At 42.5% G+C, this 18,175-nt stretch overlaps 1 protein-coding gene across 3 annotated transcripts in view; it reads right to left on the bottom strand.

The window, feature by feature from the left end:
* CCBE1 (collagen and calcium binding EGF domains 1) overlaps window positions 1–18,175 on the bottom strand; it is a 97,540-nt gene that overhangs the window by 18,939 nt on the left and 60,426 nt on the right. For all 3 annotated transcript variants that reach the window (XM_062612864.1, XM_062612866.1, XM_062612865.1), the window contains exon 3: window positions 3,626–3,678. In XM_062612864.1, coding sequence (XP_062468848.1) covers window positions 3,626–3,678 — 53 coding nt within the window. The remainder of the gene's footprint in view (window positions 1–3,625; window positions 3,679–18,175) is intronic.

Raw genomic sequence — 18,175 nt, forward strand, 5'->3', positions numbered from 1 at the left:
ACATGCCTGCTCCTTAACCAGCGTGCCCGTGCAGATGCTGGATTTGGCTTGTGCCATGTTCTGCCTATTCAGAGTGGATGCAAAATGAGCTCTGTCCTCCCTGTGCTTCAATGAATAGCTGTGCCTTAATAAATTATAAACAACAGTGCTGGAAGGGACAGTCTCCCACCGCAAGCAGGATTAACTATGTGTAAACCTTTCCTAATAGACATTTGTCTAGCCTGTACCTAGAAACCCCTGAGGGCTGGAGATGCCCCTCCATGCAGTCTATTACCAAGATTGAATGTCCCTGCAGATAGAAAGCCTTTTACTCATATCTAATCCAAACTCCCCTTGCAGCCATTTAAGCCCATTATTTTTGTCCTGTTCTTCTTGACCATGAAGTACGGTTTACTTTCCCCTTGCAGCAAGTTTCCACATACCTAAAAACTGTTATCATGTTTCCCCTCACCCTCATTTCTTCTAGACTAAACAATGCCAATGCTTTTGAATTGCTTCTCTTCTGCTATATTTCATCTAACTAGACATTAAATGGCTTTCACTTCCACCTTAATTTACTTTTATACAAAGATAGGGAAGGGTCCAAGAAGTGGAGATCTCCCTGCTTGTGGTTGCCAAGGAGTCAACCCAAATCAGACAATGGTTATGGGCAGGTCCCACATCACAGAGCTGTGTGTCCCCAGGGCTTTGGTCCCAGGTGACACAACTCCTTCAGGAATAGTCCTCACAAGTGGGATGAAACTTGGCAAAAGCTGCTTCGCTATTTCTGTATGCTATACAGAACTGAGGATGCACATGCCCTTCCATGGTCAAGCCCCTTGTCTGCCAGCCCAGGCTGAGAAATGTGGTTTGTGGATGAATCAAAGCCACACGGTGAGCATCAGGCTGTTCCAGACTTTAGGAAAATACAAAAAAAACTGGAGCAGAACAACAAATGTCTTTGTATATTTCAGTGAACTCAGGAACGACAGCACAGCACCTGAAGTTGTACCAAGGAAATTTCTGAAATAGCATTAGTGAGGGAAGAATAGATCTGATTAGTGTTTGCCTGCCATAAACTGTACCTAATCCACAGCCAAGAAACTCAAGTAACAAACCAGTGGCAGGGATGGTGTTCTCCAAAAGAAGCTGTTTCAGACTACATCTGTCCCTGCTTTACCCTCAGTGGCACCAGAAGACAGGACTTGGTTGGAGCTATGAGTCTCTAGAGCAAAGAAGATCATTCAGGAGAAAAGGATGAGGAGCTACTTTTTGACCTGCTTCACTGGTCAGGTGGAGAAGGAAGAGATGCTATAAGGGGAATCAGCCACACAAAGCAAACTCCCCTTCAGGTTTCCTGAAGAGCGTTGTCCTCTGCTCCTGCAGCTGAAGCCCAGAGTGAGAAGGTGAGTCCAAAGCAAATGAAACGCAGAACCTGGGGCATGGGCTCATACTGGACTGCACTGATTTCTGTTGCTTTTCAAGAGCAGACAAGAAATAACAGGTCAGAAACTGAAGATGGTCATGGGCAGACACAATCCTTTGGGAGTCTGTTTAAATAACAGCTGTCCAAGACGGATATCACTGTCTTCCTGAAGCAGCTGAAAGAGGGTGGACAAGGGAGGGTCTATCCGTATCCCAAAACCTCCTCTTTGCAGCCACTGCTATATCACAGAGAAGACAGGGCTGGAGCTACTTCTCACATCTTTGACTTGCCAGTACTGGATTGAAAGGTGCAGATGTGCTCTAATAAGCTCACATCTGTAATATATTTATGTGGCTGTGTCGAGATATGCATTTCATACAGCTACTCTTCAAGAATATGCCAAAACAATGTGTGAAGAGCCAAGTAATGTCTTGTAACGGACTAAGTGAAATGAGTGCTTCACTGAATCGTGTTTCTCATCCGAGATCATCTCAGATGTTATAGTAATTGCTGTGGCCTCTGAACTTCAAGGCAAAATATAGATTGAGCTGAAAAAGGGTGAAAGGAGGTATGAGAGGAAAGAAGCCAGAAGAGAAATTCAATTAGTGGCAGAAAACTCAGGTTACTAAGATGCAATTCACAGACAGGATTAAGCAAATTCAGTGGGTACATAATAAAAGCTGCTTTCATAATCACCTCAAGTCTCAAGAGATGAAAATTAGGAGCCTAAAATAATATATTGCCATGGCTCTCATTTTATTTTTGTTCCTATCATTTCTCCTGCTGTACCCATTGTATTTAGTGAATAGCCAGCGTATAAAATGGTTACAATCCATAGGAAAAATGGAGGGCAGAGTGTAGAGTCCTGGCTTCTTTCCACCCTGAAAGGAGGGCTTCTGTCTCCTATGCACACAACTGCCTTGCACAACAAAGTACAACTGCCTCCTCCAAGTGTCTGTCTCACTCTGGAGCTGCCGTCTCATGCCACACACACTGAAGTGAAACTCACTGCAAAACCACATCTTGGAGCATCAATTTCACCCAAACCCTTCCCAGCTCCCCAGGGCTTGGGTGGGTACTGTGAGCTCTTTCTTTGCAAGGAAACAGCAAATCCATAATTCCTGTTATGAGAAAATGTGGAGTTTATTTTTGTCTTTTTTGTTGTTTTTTTTTTTTGTCTTTTTTTTTTTTAATTTTTGTTCTCCCAACCAGTGTTCTAGTGTTTCCAGCCAGCAGCAAAGAAGATGCAAATTATAAAAAACAAAAGCAGCAGGATCAGCGTTTGGGTTATAATCCCTGTTGGCTGGAGACTGTAAGTCAAAAACCAACTGACTCTCTCCGGTATGTTAATTTGTCCCTTTTCTTTTCAAAACATCACCATCCCAAACTGGCAAAACTCTCAGGTCAACTCGAGGTTTTCCATGTGTCATCAAATAGAAGGATGTATTACCATAAACCAACCTTTTAACCTGGTTTTTGGAGAAAACATGGTTTATTGGCTTGTTATCTCTGGCCATTTGCTTCTGCGTGACAGCTCCTATTTCTATGGCTTCAGAGCCAATTTCATGCAAATCAAGCAAAGCAATCAGAATGATTGAAGAAGTCCCATTGCCACTGCTCACGTGAAGCTGTTGGCTGGGTGGACTTGACAAGGTTAAGGCAGGCAGAGCTCAGCCTTTTCCTACATGAGATCTCATTGCAACAGCCTCTGTGCCCATGACCAGGAGAAGTGATAGAAAAGTAATGCTGTTTGATGATGCTGTCCCCTCACTGACATCTTTGGGAAATGGATAACTAACAGCAGGACTAACTTAGTCACCCATTTCCTGTTCAATTACAAGCCAAATCAGCTGTTGTAGATTCAAGGATTACATGGAGAGAGCCATCAGACAGGAAACGTGTGCTCCTGGGTGCACAGAGCACTCCTGCATGCCTAACCAAGAGCAGAATGCAGCCCTTTGTTTGCAGCAGTTTGTGGGACAAGATCTGTGTAGCCATGTGTACTTAGGGGAGGATCAATGCTAAGGAAAACTTCTGGAAGATACTGATCTTTTTATTTTCCCACCAATTTCTTGGAAACAGCTCCCGCACTGACACGAGATACGTTTGAGCCTGTGGTTATATTAGGATGCTCTTCCAAACTGGCAGTGCTGAGAAGAGGGCAAAGGGGAAAGACAAATGCAGAGGGACAGGACAGATAAGAACAGTGAAATTACATACCTTCAGGGATGCACTGTCCAAGAACAAACTTATAACCCTTACAGCATTTTTTCCTGAAAAACAATAAAATAAATAAATGAATAAATAAATACATTGTCTAAAGGTTGATGCTGCCTTTAGAAACAGTCATGACTATATCATGTATGTGATGAATGAAATAAGATGAGGATCCTGAGCTTCACAGTTGGAGATAACTCAGCATTAAAGAATGCAACATGGAAACACACCATTCAGTCCATGAGGCATTTTAAATGATGGCATGACTACCCAACTCAGGAGCCTGGGGCTGAGTAGCCAATGCGGACACACTCAGCATCCCAAGTATTTTCTGAAAACCCAGCTCCCTTGTGTTGAAAGGATTCAGGACTCCTCAGTGCTGTCCATACACACAGCTCAGGTCACAATTTTCATGATATGGTGAAGGGTGTTTTCAAACATCCATCATTACAATGTAAACTTGCAGAAAAGGTAATTTTCAGCAAGGAGTGCACTCAAGATAAATGTTATCAGTAATTTCTCATTGTTTGATTAACCTGGAAGGTGGTAAGTGAAATATATCGGGTATTTCAACTGGAGCAAGGGAAAGTATCTTATACAGGCAGGCAGACACAACTGCAGTGAAGAGTCAATAGGCCAAGTACTCTCTATGTGCCTATGATACGAACAAAGTGCTGAGAAATTAATGTTTCTTACACATTGGCCTCTAATGACATTCAGATATTCAGCTGCACCTGCCTTCTAGACAGCAAATCACATCAAGTCACCAGGACTCCCAGTAGTGCTAAGAAGCCTTTACCAATGGCTGTGTCCCTTATCACTCTGAGAGCTACTCACTGCAGGGATCTGGTGACTTTAAAAGGGTCCCACGATAGTGACTACCAGGCACCAGGACTGCTGCAAGAGAAGGAAACTGCTGTTCGGTGCACTATTTTATCAAGTTTATGTGAGTCTGAGGGGAAAATAACCCTGTAATTTACAAATTCACAGTTTTTCATGCCCCATTGATATGCTCAAATATCTGCAAAACTGGGAAACCATCCATTTGGTCTTATCCTTTAATTCAATAACTGATGCAGAAGAGTGCTAAAGGCATGGCAGTCATGACACAACACTCCCCTGGACAACACGCAGCCATCACAAATCATCATTAAGTTGAATTTAAATCAACTATCAGTTGCAAATGACCACTTTAAACAAACAGTGCATCACTCCAAACTATGTAAAAACAAACTTTGGCTCCGTATTTTACCCTTTTCCAAAGATTAGCCAGAATATAAATTATACTTAATGAAGGTTGAACATCTGAAGAGGAAGCTTTGCTTTGTTATGCAAACAACTGGTCCCTCATTAGACTTTTCTCCAAACACTGCTGTGAAGTTTTATCTGCAAGACTAACAAATGCAGGAGGAATGAGTTCAAAGGTGCATCGGGGAGGTTGTTCATATGCTGCAAGCCATGCCGATGGCTTTCCAAGTGCACATTCATCTCCTCCTGTCTGAGGAAGAAAGAAGGTTGATAAAGCTTTGCTTGTAGCTGCTCTTCAGAGGAAGATACAGCCTGGATTGAGAGAGAGCAGAGATGGGAAAGGAGAGGAGGGCATCCCAGCCATGAGATGCTGACCTACAGGGTTATGCCAGCCAAAACTAACCAGAAAGAGGAAGCAGTAGCTTTCATCCCTGAGAATTCCTGCTTAATTTTCAGGCTTAGGACCCTTAGGACTCCCACTCTTGGACTGGCTTGTGGCAGCAGATGCCAACCTCAGCTGGCACAGCCTGTGCCTGGGTAAAGACTTGCCTGCTGGGAACCTTGTAGGAGCTGCTTCTCTCCTCTCAACTCGCCCAGCAATGGCTTTTGGCTGAACTTGTTGGCTTTCCTGTGGATACGCTGTGGTTTTATCTTCCTTCCTGGATTCTCCTGATAGCCAAACCACTTGTCCTGATCAAACCCCTCTCCCACAGCCGCACAATAAGAACCCACCGCACACTGAGGTACAGCCATTAAATACTGCCCTGGCACCCTGAAGCAAGCACAGCCTTGTGTAGCATCGCAAGGGGTTGGTCCAATTAAAGATAGAGGAAAATCGTACTGCCCTTGCACATATCCAAAGCCCATGCTTGGAATCCATCTCTTGAGTTCCACAGGGAGATATTTTTGACACATCACTTCCTTGTTTTCAGTCTTCCTTTCAATTTTTGATGAATTTTCCCAGAGTTTACTGGAAAGGAGATTTGGAAATATTTTCCCTAAACACCCAAAGATTTTTCCACATCATGAATGCTTTAAATCACACCTAAAGATGCGGTTTAGAGGCTCTGCTTTCAGTATCACACACCAGAAACCAATTTGCATGATGATCGTTTCCCAGTTCCACATTACAGATCTCTGTATTAGTGCAGCCTTTGCTCAACAACAAGCTTCAGCCATGAACACGATTTTGCCACAGAAACTGTTACTTTAGGGTTAATCCAGAGGAAATACAATACGACAATACATGTTTCTCTGAACATTACAGTGCAACCCTGGGATCCGTGCGTGCTCTAGCTTTTCACGTTTTTAAGTCTGTCAAAATGATGGATACATGAGTTGATCATTAGCAAAGGCATTTTAATAGCAATATTCATTTCCAGACATCCAGCTCCAGATTGACATGTCTAATCAACATTGCGCAGCAGCGATCTTGTTATACATAGTGAGAGGTAAGAGGGGGTCCCCACTGGTAATTTTAGCTACTGAATAACTTTCAGCGAGGCAGTTAGCTACGCAGCTGTACATGTGAGCGTGCATTGAACACCAACTAATGCACAGCTGTGTGAGCTCAGCCGCTAAAATCTATGTGGAAATTGAGCTGACGTATTAACTTTAAATCTGGTTTCCAAAAGGAGAATCTTCTTGCAGACTTTTAATAGGGTGCATCAGCTATTAAAAGTAGAGAAACTTCTGATTCTCATGAAGTCTTCACTCAAGAACATGCACAAGCCCAAATTCCCAGAGGGTTTTGAGCAGCATGATTTTGATCACTGCAATGTCTAGCTTTTGTGTTACCTGTAGAAAAAGCCACAGTGATAGGGACTCTCTCAAAGCAAAGTCACCCCTTTTATCTGACAGGACCTGATTGAAAAGCAGGGAGGTGCTGAGCTACTCCCCTCTGCTCTGGATGTTGAGGTGCTCCTGGATCACTGAATGTCAGAAGATGGAATTTAGGGTCAAACCTTTGATACTAGTAAACACCAGGCAAGCAGCTGTGGCAGGCTTTTGTGGCCCATCACCTTGCAGACTGAAGGGAGCACCCCCATGTCCCATCGCCAGCAGGACCCCCTGTGCCCGTCACATAGCAGTGAACCAGCACAGCACTCCCTGCCCCATCTTGCAAAGCAAGGCTGCTTGATAGCATCGCCCCAGACAGGCAGGAGGAAAGGTAAGATGCAAGGAATGTGGCTTAATTAAGCCACCTCTTTATTAAGTTTGCTTATCTGGCAGCTATCAGCAGTAACTCATCCCGTGTGGACCATGTTTTTTTTTCCCATAATTGTTTCCACCTGGTGTAGAGCTGCCATCACCCCTAGCCCTCCTGCTCTGCACAAGGACACTGTGGAGAGACTGGGGCATGCTGAACCTGTACAACACTGCTGTGCCAGAGGGAAGGGAGTGATCCAGGGTCCTACAGCAGCTGAAATGCTTTGGAAATGCAAGCAACAACAGGATAAACATTTAAGGTGATAATTAACCTGTGAATGTCTGCAGGAACACGACAGCACCTTGGGCTGTGGCAACAATTGGTTCGGAGCTGCCTGATGTGTATTGGGGTTTTGGTTAACTTGAGCAAACCTGGGACACTTAAAACCTTACCATGACGATTATTTTGAAGAAGACACGATGACCATTTGCTGTTTGAAAAAAGGGAAGGGAAAGGGAAAATGCGAAGTGAAATGCGAAAAAAGAAAAGTTTTATACTGGTTTGAGGTGAACGTAACACGTTAAGGAAACTCTTGCTAAGGATATTAAAAGTGGAAACAAGAGTCCACTCTATGAAATATTTGCCTCCTAGGAGCAAAGCAGATACAGAAATCTCTACACTGAGTCAGAAAGTGAGTTCTTAGGATAAAATATGGGCCTTTTTTATAGGTCAGCTGATGCCTGATCTTCATTCATTGCAAAATGCAGCAACTCCACAGGTGGTCGGGCAGGTCAAATCCTTCCTCTCCAACAATGTTATTTCTAACCCATGAATGTCAGAAGAGTTGCACTTCGGGGGGCATAAGAGCTGCTTAACATTTTATGTGGGTTTAGATACAACAATACTGTTATCCCAGGTCAGTGATGGTAGAAAGTAATAATACAGTTGAGTGCATGTATGTAATAATAATAATAATAATAAAAACTCTCCTATTGAGAAAAGACAGAAGAAAAAATTAATCAGATTTCTTCAATGTCATAACCTGAACTCAGATGACTTGTGCCGTATCTTGAAGACCTGAGTCAGCAAAGGGCATGGCATGGCTGTGTTTAACTGCACAAAGGGGTCTTTGTTAGACTGGCTCCTCATTGTGCCTGCCCAGTATTTCTGTTTGATCACCCTGACTTTGAGAAATACACAGTACAGCAAAAATGCAAATGTAAAATACAGCAATTAACTTCCAAAAATAATTGGAGAGCAATGAAAGCAGGCCAACAAGGTACATTAGAAAAAAAAACAAAACAAAACTAAAAAACCCACCTCCAACTGTTGTTTTTCTCATATTCTATATAAAATCTAAATGAGGGACAGGTCTGTCTGCCAAAGCATGCACAGACAAAGCCCATCTGCAGCACAATGTGTTAAGGAAGCAGCTCAGTAGCTGTGAACAGTTTCACGGTAATTCACATGGAGAGAAGATTTATGGCAACATGGTGTAAAACTGAAGCAATGCTTTTTTTGTTTGCCTTTCCGTGGGATACATACCGAAATCTTGAGTAAGAGAGGATGGCCTCCCTGCAGACACTTGCTCAGCATACACTTTGCCATGATTTCCGCTATTTTCACAGTTTTGTAAAGAGGTAATTTATGTTCACACTGGGTGTAATGCAAGGTCCAAGGCCAGACCAAGCCCTTCCAGTCACTGTCCCTGCTGAGAGTGTGTAGCACAGGTATGGTGATGCCTTGCAATGCTGCAGCACCTATGACCACTATATGTATATATATGCTTCTTAACTTCTCTTAACTGACTGAATAAAGCAAGATTTGCCTGAACAACCACAGAGACAGCCCTTCAGCAAAGCTGGAACTCAGACCACTGACAGCAAATCACTGCAACCTATTGCTTGATTTTTCTGCAAGTCAGATTTCAGTGATTAATGTGTTGCCTGAGTTGAAGCCATGTTTCTTGTCAGCTACTTAAATAAATTTACCCGCATATAATGGTTTTCTTTTTCTTAGAAAAAAGAAAAACAAAAAAGCCTGCTATCAGCTGTTTTCCTCAGCTCTGGCTATTAGATACCAGAAATGAAAACCCATTCCAGTTATTGCTAAGGGGAAGGTTTTGATAAGATTCACAGTTCCTGGGCTCCTCTTCTGTGAACACAATCCAGGGACCAGATCCTCCCCTGGCAAAAGCTGCATACCTCTGCTGACTTTGGGGAACTGTGCCAGCATTTACCCAGGGAGGCTCTGGCTGATGCTCTTGAAAGCTCGCAGACACGCTTCTTGGCTGCTCCCTACTGTAATGTATTGTTAATGGACTCCTCCTCTCCTTGAAGTGCTGTTTCATGTCATCTTTTTATGGTGCTGGAGTATAAACTAGGGTTCCTTCTTCTCAGAAGGGACCTTCCAAACCAATACAATGTCTTGCACTCCTGCAGAGAATGGTATTTCTGAACGTGTGAAGCTCATTCCTGTATAAAAGAGCAATAAAATACTTCAAGGGGTGCAATACCCTGCATGGGTATTGGTGGGGCTTGAGGTTATGACAGGCGCTGAGCTGCATGAAACTGCAGTGAGGGTTTTTCAGTCATAGGACTTCCGATCCCATCCCTGGCAGTCTTCAAGGCCGGGTTGGACAGGGCTTGGATCAACCTGCTCTAGTGTGAGGTGTCCCTGCGCGTGGCAGGGGGCTGGAACTGGGTGAACTGTAAGGTCTCTTCCTACCCAAACCATTCTAGGATCCTATGAACACACGAAAAAGCAAAACTTCACAGATCTGGGGAATCCAGCCACCAAAATAATCTGTCCTTTTTGTGTCAGTTCCTGGGCCTATGCTCTCTACAGGCACAGCACAGGACATCCTGCCATGATGGGGTTTGTGGTTTCGTTTAAGTAAATGAGATGTGATGAGTTGTCCAGTGGAGGTGTTCTGACAAAATCTAAACCAGACAAAACCTGGCAGACCACTTCCCCAACACATTTCCCTCTGCCAGCAGATCAGCAGTCCCAGGAGACCATCAGTTTGGGAATATTTTAGTTCTTTTGGGATGCAGAGGACAGGTTGGTAGCCTGCAGACAGCACCACAAGAAGAAAAGAGTTCATGAGCTTCTGTTTATTACAGGAAGAAATGGCAACTAAATGTTTGTCTTTTGGGTCTCATCTGGGCTGAATAGAGACTTCTAGAAGGTTTTTTTTTTGTGATCCTTCTGAGTGGAATGGAAGAAAAAGGTCGTGTTGGGATTTCCACAGGAACCATACAATCTCTGGCTGCACATTTTGGGGAAGCCATAAGACTGTTCCAGGGCCAGCACTAACACTGGCCCTTGTCAGTCCCTAGTGTAACCAGAGCCTTGGTGCTGCAAGCACAATGGGTAACAACAGACGAATCAACATTTCTTTCTGTAGCACAGACCAACTGGTGATGGTGTTGGTAGCCGTCAGTGCTCATATCTCACTTATCAATGTCCAAAAATTACCAGGTAAAAATGTGCCTGTGAATATCCTCTGAGCGAAGAAGGAGCTCTCAGAAGCAAAGTATCACACAGCTTCAAAAAGGTAATTACTGCTGCTGCCACTGGAAAAGGCATTTGTTGGATATTTTACACGCACGTGAACAGCGTCATCCAAATCACTTATGTGATTCCTTCAATGTCGGACTGTACTTTCGTCCCCTTTTTCTTGGATTTTTATTTCATTGCTTCCCTTCTGCCCCCCGCCCCCTTAATGCAAAGGAATGCTTGTGTAGTTTATCACTGGACAGCATGTCAAAAATAGCAGAATGATTAAATAAGACTTTTGACTGTTCTCATCTGCTTAGACTCAGCTTTATACACACACTGTCAGCTTTGTCTTGCTCTCTTTTCTTACAAATCTCTTTTATTTTCTGGCATTGTACAAAAAAAAATGTTTTTGTTTAGTTTTGCAAGTGAAGCTGGTATGGATTTTGCACAATCAAATTAATGTTTGACAGGTGTGAAATTTGGGTGAAGGAAAAAACCGGATTTTACACAAAGATAGCACTGTTTGCATTTACTACATAGTCTAATGAACTGGAAAATTAATGCGTCCTCATAAATACATTATAATTTCTAAGAACAAGTAGCCTCTAAATCTAAAAATTATCCAAGATTGAGCCCACAATTTAAAATAACTTGCTGCTTAGAGACTTAAAAGTATGAAAATCAAGCAGAAGTCCTTTTTTCCACCACCTCTAACTTCCAATTAGAGGATTGCAAGCCAAATTTCCTTCCAAGTCTGTAAATAGTATGTCTTGCTGACGGCACACATTCGGTTATTTATCTAACCCAAGGTGAGCCAGAGTACAGGACTAATCACAGCACATCTGTCCTGTCTCCTGGATTTTTTTTAAACTTCCATGACTCTTCATTTGTAGCTCCAATTTCCTACCAAATATCCATGTGAGATAGAGAGTAATAAATTCCATTTCAGTGTGGAAGGCAGAGCCAGAGCAGTGCTGCAAGGAGCTGTGCTCGCTCGCTGGCTGCTGTGTGCTGGTGCTCGGTCACTGGAGTCAAACAGCAATAAACTGCTGGCAGGCTCTTAGACTTACTGATTCCAGTCCAATCCAACCCCATTTATAGAGCATCTTTCAGCAACAAGATCACAAAAATGCTGCATAAGCAATGCCTCATAAACTCTTTTCGGTAAACAACAAAAGGCAAGTGCCTTTTAAACATGCATGAACAGAAAAACACATCATAGAAACTATGCAAGGAAGTCAGATTTCTAAAGCTAGTTCTCCAAACAGGACATAAATCCCAATTAACCTTCAGAGACAAGCTAATAACTCTCTCTATGTTCATTTAGGGGTGAGCTGACATATAAGGGCCTGATCCTGATTCTGCAGAAATCCCTGGCAGCTTTGTCACACTTGTCAGTTTGGGAACAGGCTTGGACCAAGCCTCAGAATGATGTGCAAGCACAAGAGGACAAGTACAACTGGACTTGTTGAAAGAACAGTTTCAGTCAATCACTTCTGGCATAACCTTAATCAAGTCTGGCTGTCATTTGTCATTGGAAACTGTTGCCTGCCTCTTCCTGGTTTTGACGGATTTGGGATTTGAAATGTACCCTTGCTCCTGTACTCTCCCCATGGGCGCACTGTCCTTCTATACCATAGATCATCCATCTACATCCTAGACACAGGCATAGATATTTAGTGTATATTTTAGTCTGTGATGTTTCTTGAAACAGATTTAAACAGTCTAGAAGTGGGGAGAGCCAGACAAAATGATTTCGGGAAAGTCAAAAAGCTTGGAAAAATAATGTAAGAAAGAAGCAGCTCTGAGCACCTCATTCTTAGGTTGGCTGCCCACAGTGTCCAAAAGACATCTTGGTTTCCAGCACCGAGCTGTGAGAAAGATGTCTGCATTTGAATACTCTGTCTTTCTGCTGTAGAAAACTTGTATTGAAAGGACAAGGCATCACACAACATATGCGAATTGCCCAAGACAAATGGGAAACTGGGTACTCCCTCTATACCATCTAAGACAAGGGGTATGAAATGGCTCCTGTCTGCAGAGCAGACGCTTTAGAGGAGTGCAAAAAACATAGCATTCTAATTTTATACATTATGAGTCACATACGGATGCTTAACTGCCACTTATGCCTAAGGATTTTTATCCTTCCAGTACTGTCTTAGAGTCACAGGAGTATGATCCTGCTTCAGCACAGCCAAGGGAGTTTTTCAAGCCAAGGTTTCAGCCATCCTGTAAGCAGCAGAAATAAATCCTTGGGAAAAAAGCCCACATAACTTTAGAAAAACAGATTCACAGCACAATTTTGGATGCAAGGGTCCTCTGGAAATCATCTAATCCAAGTGCACCTGACAGCAGGGTTATCTGCTCAGAGACTCACCCAGGTGTCTTGAATGTCTTCAGGGACAAAGACTGTCCTTAACCACTTCACTGCACATTTACCCCTTTTATACCTACTTAAAATGTCCCTGCTGCAACTCATCTCATGTCCTTTTGCAGTGCACCTTTGATGAAGGTCTGGCCTTGTCTTCCCTGCGACTACTCGTTAGGTAGTTGGAGACATCAATTCAATTTGGCCCTTAACATCCTCTTCTCCAGCTGAGCAAACCCCTTGGGCTCTTCTTGAATATAATGTGCTCGAGCCCCTGAGCATCCTAGCTCTGGTTGTTGATAAGTGTACAAAACTGTAGGTAACAAAATCAGAAAGTATCACTAACAGATATTCTTTAAACACACTAAAGAAACGGGAAAGAAGCAAACAAACGAAAGAAAATTAAGTGATTTGCTACACTGCAGTGGAATTGCAGCTTTGGTCCCCTCCCACTGTTTTTTCTCCCCTCTTCTCTCCATTTCACAATAAAATCTTAAAAGAAAAACTGAAAAAAAATAGTAAATCTTGAATGAAATACAAACAATGCTATTTGTCATTACAGTATCTTCAAACAAAAAGGTTGGCCAGCTCTGATTGCTATCTAAGCAACAAGACCAAGTTAAAATTGTTCTTCTAATATATTTTCAACATCAATAGCAGCGATGGAATTAACTTCTTAATGTAAGCCTTTGGTAATCTCTACAAAGACACTAAAAAAGATACAATCTCAAGACTGTTTCACTGATCCAGATGTTTCTCTCCTTTTCCACTCTGTTTTATTGTTCCCAGAGAAGACCTTGTAAAAGCTGAAACTGCTTATTAAGTATACAGACTTAATGAATTGGACAAGGAAAGAAATCATTCTTACAAGTCAGATCCATGTTTATTGTCCAGAGAAATGATAGCAAAATGCTCTCTATATACAGAGCAGTCTCTTTTAGGACAGAATCTGTCTCCGGGAACCACTTCCAGCATGCAGAAAAGATTCATTTTTAAAACAACACAGTGCAGAAGTTTGCTGAATTATGCAGTGATGCTGTACCATGGCCCCAGTGCCAAGGATTATTTTTAGAGCCACACATCTGCAGGTTATTTGTTGCAGGGTAGGGCGAATGGAGTAAATTCTGAAGCAATTTGCTAAGCAGACGAGCATTACCGGTATGAGCTGTTATTTATATGGTGTCACTAGAAGGCTTGGTATCTGGGATGCGGCAGTGGTATCTGCGCTGCCCCTGTAGCTGATGCTGCTCTGCTGAGGCTGCAGTCAGCAGACAATGGAAAGTTCATGAAGCAGCCTTCTGATGTGGCACTTAGCTCCTATATTAAAAATGGCAGGAGCAGGAATGCCATCCAGCCAATGAATGGACTGGTGGTGCCTGCTCAAAATCAGTGCAACCCACTCTTTTATTTGTGAGCAAATGGGTGTCATGAGGCCAGTTTTAAAAATGAGAAGCAAAGCTGTCTTCAGAAACTTCCATTTCCCCACCGCACCATATCCCACACAGCACTCAGCTTGCAAGCCAGACAGAGCCTGAACTTGGTGTCAACTGCCCGTTAGCCAAGTACTAATTGCAGGAGTGACTGTGCTGTGCCTAATTGAGCAAACCACAGCCCCATCCCCACAGAGAGCCGATTTCTTATTGCCTAATTTATTAGAGCTGGCACTGGCTGCTGCTCCTCTCTACTCACCCTCCTCCTGGAAGATGGTTTTAGCTCTGAACAACCTATTGAGGTTGAACACAAGACTTCTATGAGATGCTGAAATGCTATCAAGGCAACTCACTCTCCCCAGTGTGCTCTGTGTGGTTGCTACTTGCAACCATGCTCCAGCTGAAAGAAAGCCTCTCCTCCACCCCTAGCCCCCTGATATCCCTCTGCCCCAAAACTAGGGATGGTCTGTTCTACAAGGTATGATGCCTGGATAGCATGAGGTAGGAGCAAGAGGCACTTTGCTCTGGCCAGCTATGAAACACTGAGAGCAAAGGGGTGAAAATGAACCCAAGGAAGAGTGGATTTGCTGCAGGGCTGTCCTTCAGAAGTGAGTGTATATCCTCAGTCACTAAATACCTGAGAAAATACCTATTGTGCCCATTTGTAAAGCACTTTGGGGTGAAGGTGTTTTACAAGTTATTACCAGTATGTAACTGCTGGGTTTATGGACAGTTGGGTGGTCCATACAAAAGCACATTTAACTTTCTAATTTTAGGATGCTTTTTCTCTGGTAATTGTTTTGTTCTGAGCTATTTTACTCTGTATAAGAAGAGTAGTTCCTTTTACCTGTGGTGCTTGTTTTTCTCTTACAGTTTGTCTAATTCTAGTGTTCCACTGAGGCCTTTGCAAAATAGGAAGTGATGCTTCTAGCTGCCATTTTGGTATGATTGGTACAAACCCAAAGATCTGATTTTTTTCATTATTCCCTGTTGGCCTGCAGTATTGTGCAATTACCCTTGTATTAATTATGCATTACAAATGAAGCAGGGTGTGTTTCAGATACTAATGCCTGCAGGCATATACTGGATTTATATTACTACACCCCTTCCTGAAAGCAATGCAAACTGAGGACATCTCTGCTGGAGCTGGTTCATCAGTGCTTGTTACAAAGCTGCTATCACCGCAACTCTGGTGTTCAAAGCACCCAAACACGCTCAAAGTTTGGACTCAGAAGCACAAAAAAACTGAGGCCAGAGTGAGATCAGAATCAGGATTAGTTACCCAGAAGATGGGGTAGGATCAATGCAGGTAGTGCTGTTGTCTTGTGCTGGGGGAAGCAGGCTGGATCATTTGAAAAGGGAAGACTTCTTGCCTTCAGTTGAAGACAAGACAGGCTGATGCAAGGACACGAGATGAATATTGAAGATGCACTGCAAGGGGCTGCCTGATGCTCTCATCTGCCTTGGCCACTGCATCAGTAACATCCTCTTGTCACCTACTGTTTTAAAAACCTCTTTCTCTGAGATTAATTATTGGAGAAGTGTCAATTGAATGTCATGTATCTTGGGCTTTTAAAATCTGTTTTCAGAACAAAATGAGTGACAGCACTAGGAGCTTTTTGCAGCAGGGAATTTACAGCTGTGGCACACTGATCAACTGCTCTGGACGAACCACAACCCTGGTCATACACAAGAATTGTCACCTTCATCTGAAGAAAAAACTGGTGAAAGTTTCTGTGATTTTTGCCCTATAATTTAAGGTCCTTTCACGCATTTCATTCTAAGACCATCATTACTAAATATCCAGAAATTTTCAAGTTGATGTTGTACTTAAGTGTAATACTCAGCGACTGCAAAGGAAGTGTAGAAGTTGGGAGCAGTATACCTTTTCTGACTGGCTTATCATGACTGTAATGATCATTGGTGACAGTCACTTTGACTCTTCCTGAGTTAATTTCAGGTCTCTGTGGAAAGTGCATGTTGTCTCCAAAAAGTAGTATCACAGCTAAACACATTGTACATCCAAGGCATCAGTCTGTGCTAGCCTGTAAAGACAATGCTGAATATAGATCTGAGGCTAAATCAGTATCAGCAAGACATGATTAGCGTTGCAACATTCATACCTCTTTTCCTCTCAGAACATACATTTTGCATCAATCCGGTCTGCTTCTACATTCCCACCCGTTTATCTACATGTAGTACTGTGTGATGTCTTTAAGCTCACTCCACAGTTCAAACCAGTACACTTTTGTGGAGGTAATATTGTATGCAGAACAAAAGGAACTAGTTGTTTTCTTCCCTACTCTGTTCACAAGTTCGTATTTATTCCCAAAACACTCAAAGGAAGAAAACTCAACATTTTTACAGCCTGAGATATCAAACTGATTCTCCAAAACTGTTTGAAAGCACTACATTATATCTAGCATGCTCTAATATATTTGGAATAAAGGTTTGGCATGTGCTGTAAAGCAGACTCCCCTAAATCCATGCATGCCAGCTCCAAACTGAAATTTGTATCATGCACATTCCTCGAGAAATTTCACCTTTTGCTGTGGATGTTTTTTTCTCCCTTTTTTTACCTAATGAAGTGATTGTTTATTGCTGTTACAACCTGATGGGCATAGTGTGTATTATAATCTCACCATCTGCATCATTTACATTCCCAAACGTGGAATCTCAGCCAGATGCCTGACTTATCTCCAAGGCAATGACTTCAGGCATATGGTTTTTATTTAAGTGAATCACAATGCTAACAGAAATCCAGTATCTATTATCTATCACAACTGCAGATAATAACTCAGAATAAATTTCTCTTTGGATTTTTATTGTTGCCCACACAGACACTTCTGTGGATGAATCTCCTAAAGTGCAAGAATAAAAATCAAATGCAAGGTAAGGCAGGATGTTAAGCAGAGTACTTCATTACAGGTGAAGTTTGCAGATTGCATTACAAGTGGAAGAAAAAAGTGCAGCCCTTAGTAACATGTTGATACTGAAGCAATCCATGTTATAGTAACACTGACAAACAATTCAGTGCCACAGCAGTGGGTCACCCCAAGTCCATATTTCTGTTAATTCTTTGAAGGATCCAGCAAAATCCACAGCACTGGAGCTCGGCAGCTAAGGGGTGTTGGAACTGGATGATCTTAAGGTCCTTTCCAACCCAAACTATTCTATGATTCTATGAATATATGATGTCATCATGTGCAGAGGGATCCATAAACTGAAAACACCACCATGCTCTCCTGCTTGCACATAGAGTTTGCAGCTTCTATTGAGAACTCTTGTGGGGTTTGCTGGCACAACCCTCTGACCCACCCTTCCTTGAAATAAAAAGTACACTTTCATTTAGGAATATATCTTATTTCATGTTTTCCTCTGACTTGGATTTCTGGACATTTCCACACTTCTAATTAGTACTGGTAGCAGCAATAATATGTTATCACTTCCATGACGTTAACCACTAGAGCATAAGTGCTGCAAATAGAAACTAATTTCAACATAAAGAGCATCTTCAAGAAACCCGATACTTCCTTACTTAGATTTCTTAGACTTCTCACTTAGATAATTCCTTAGATTTACTACCAAATGAACACCACTTTAGCTTTCATAGAAGAAAAATATCAGTACTTATACTAGGCTGACACCAAAGCATCCCCAGCACGGATCAGATCCCAAGCCCTTATGAAAATCCTCTCCAAAACAACAATTCCTGACCCAATATATTTTTGAGCCACAGCTATGAAGGTATGTGAAAAGTCAGATACACATGGACTGTGACAAAGTTCCCCACATTAGAGCATTGTGAGTGCGGGATAATCAATGCCATCACGTCCTTTCTTGTAAATATACTT

This window comes from Pezoporus occidentalis, unplaced genomic scaffold (assembly GCF_034315485.1).
Source record: "Pezoporus occidentalis ecotype Australia unplaced genomic scaffold, CSIRO_AGI_Poc_V1 ctg162, whole genome shotgun sequence".
Classification (NCBI taxonomy): domain Eukaryota; kingdom Metazoa; phylum Chordata; class Aves; order Psittaciformes; family Psittacidae; genus Pezoporus; species Pezoporus occidentalis.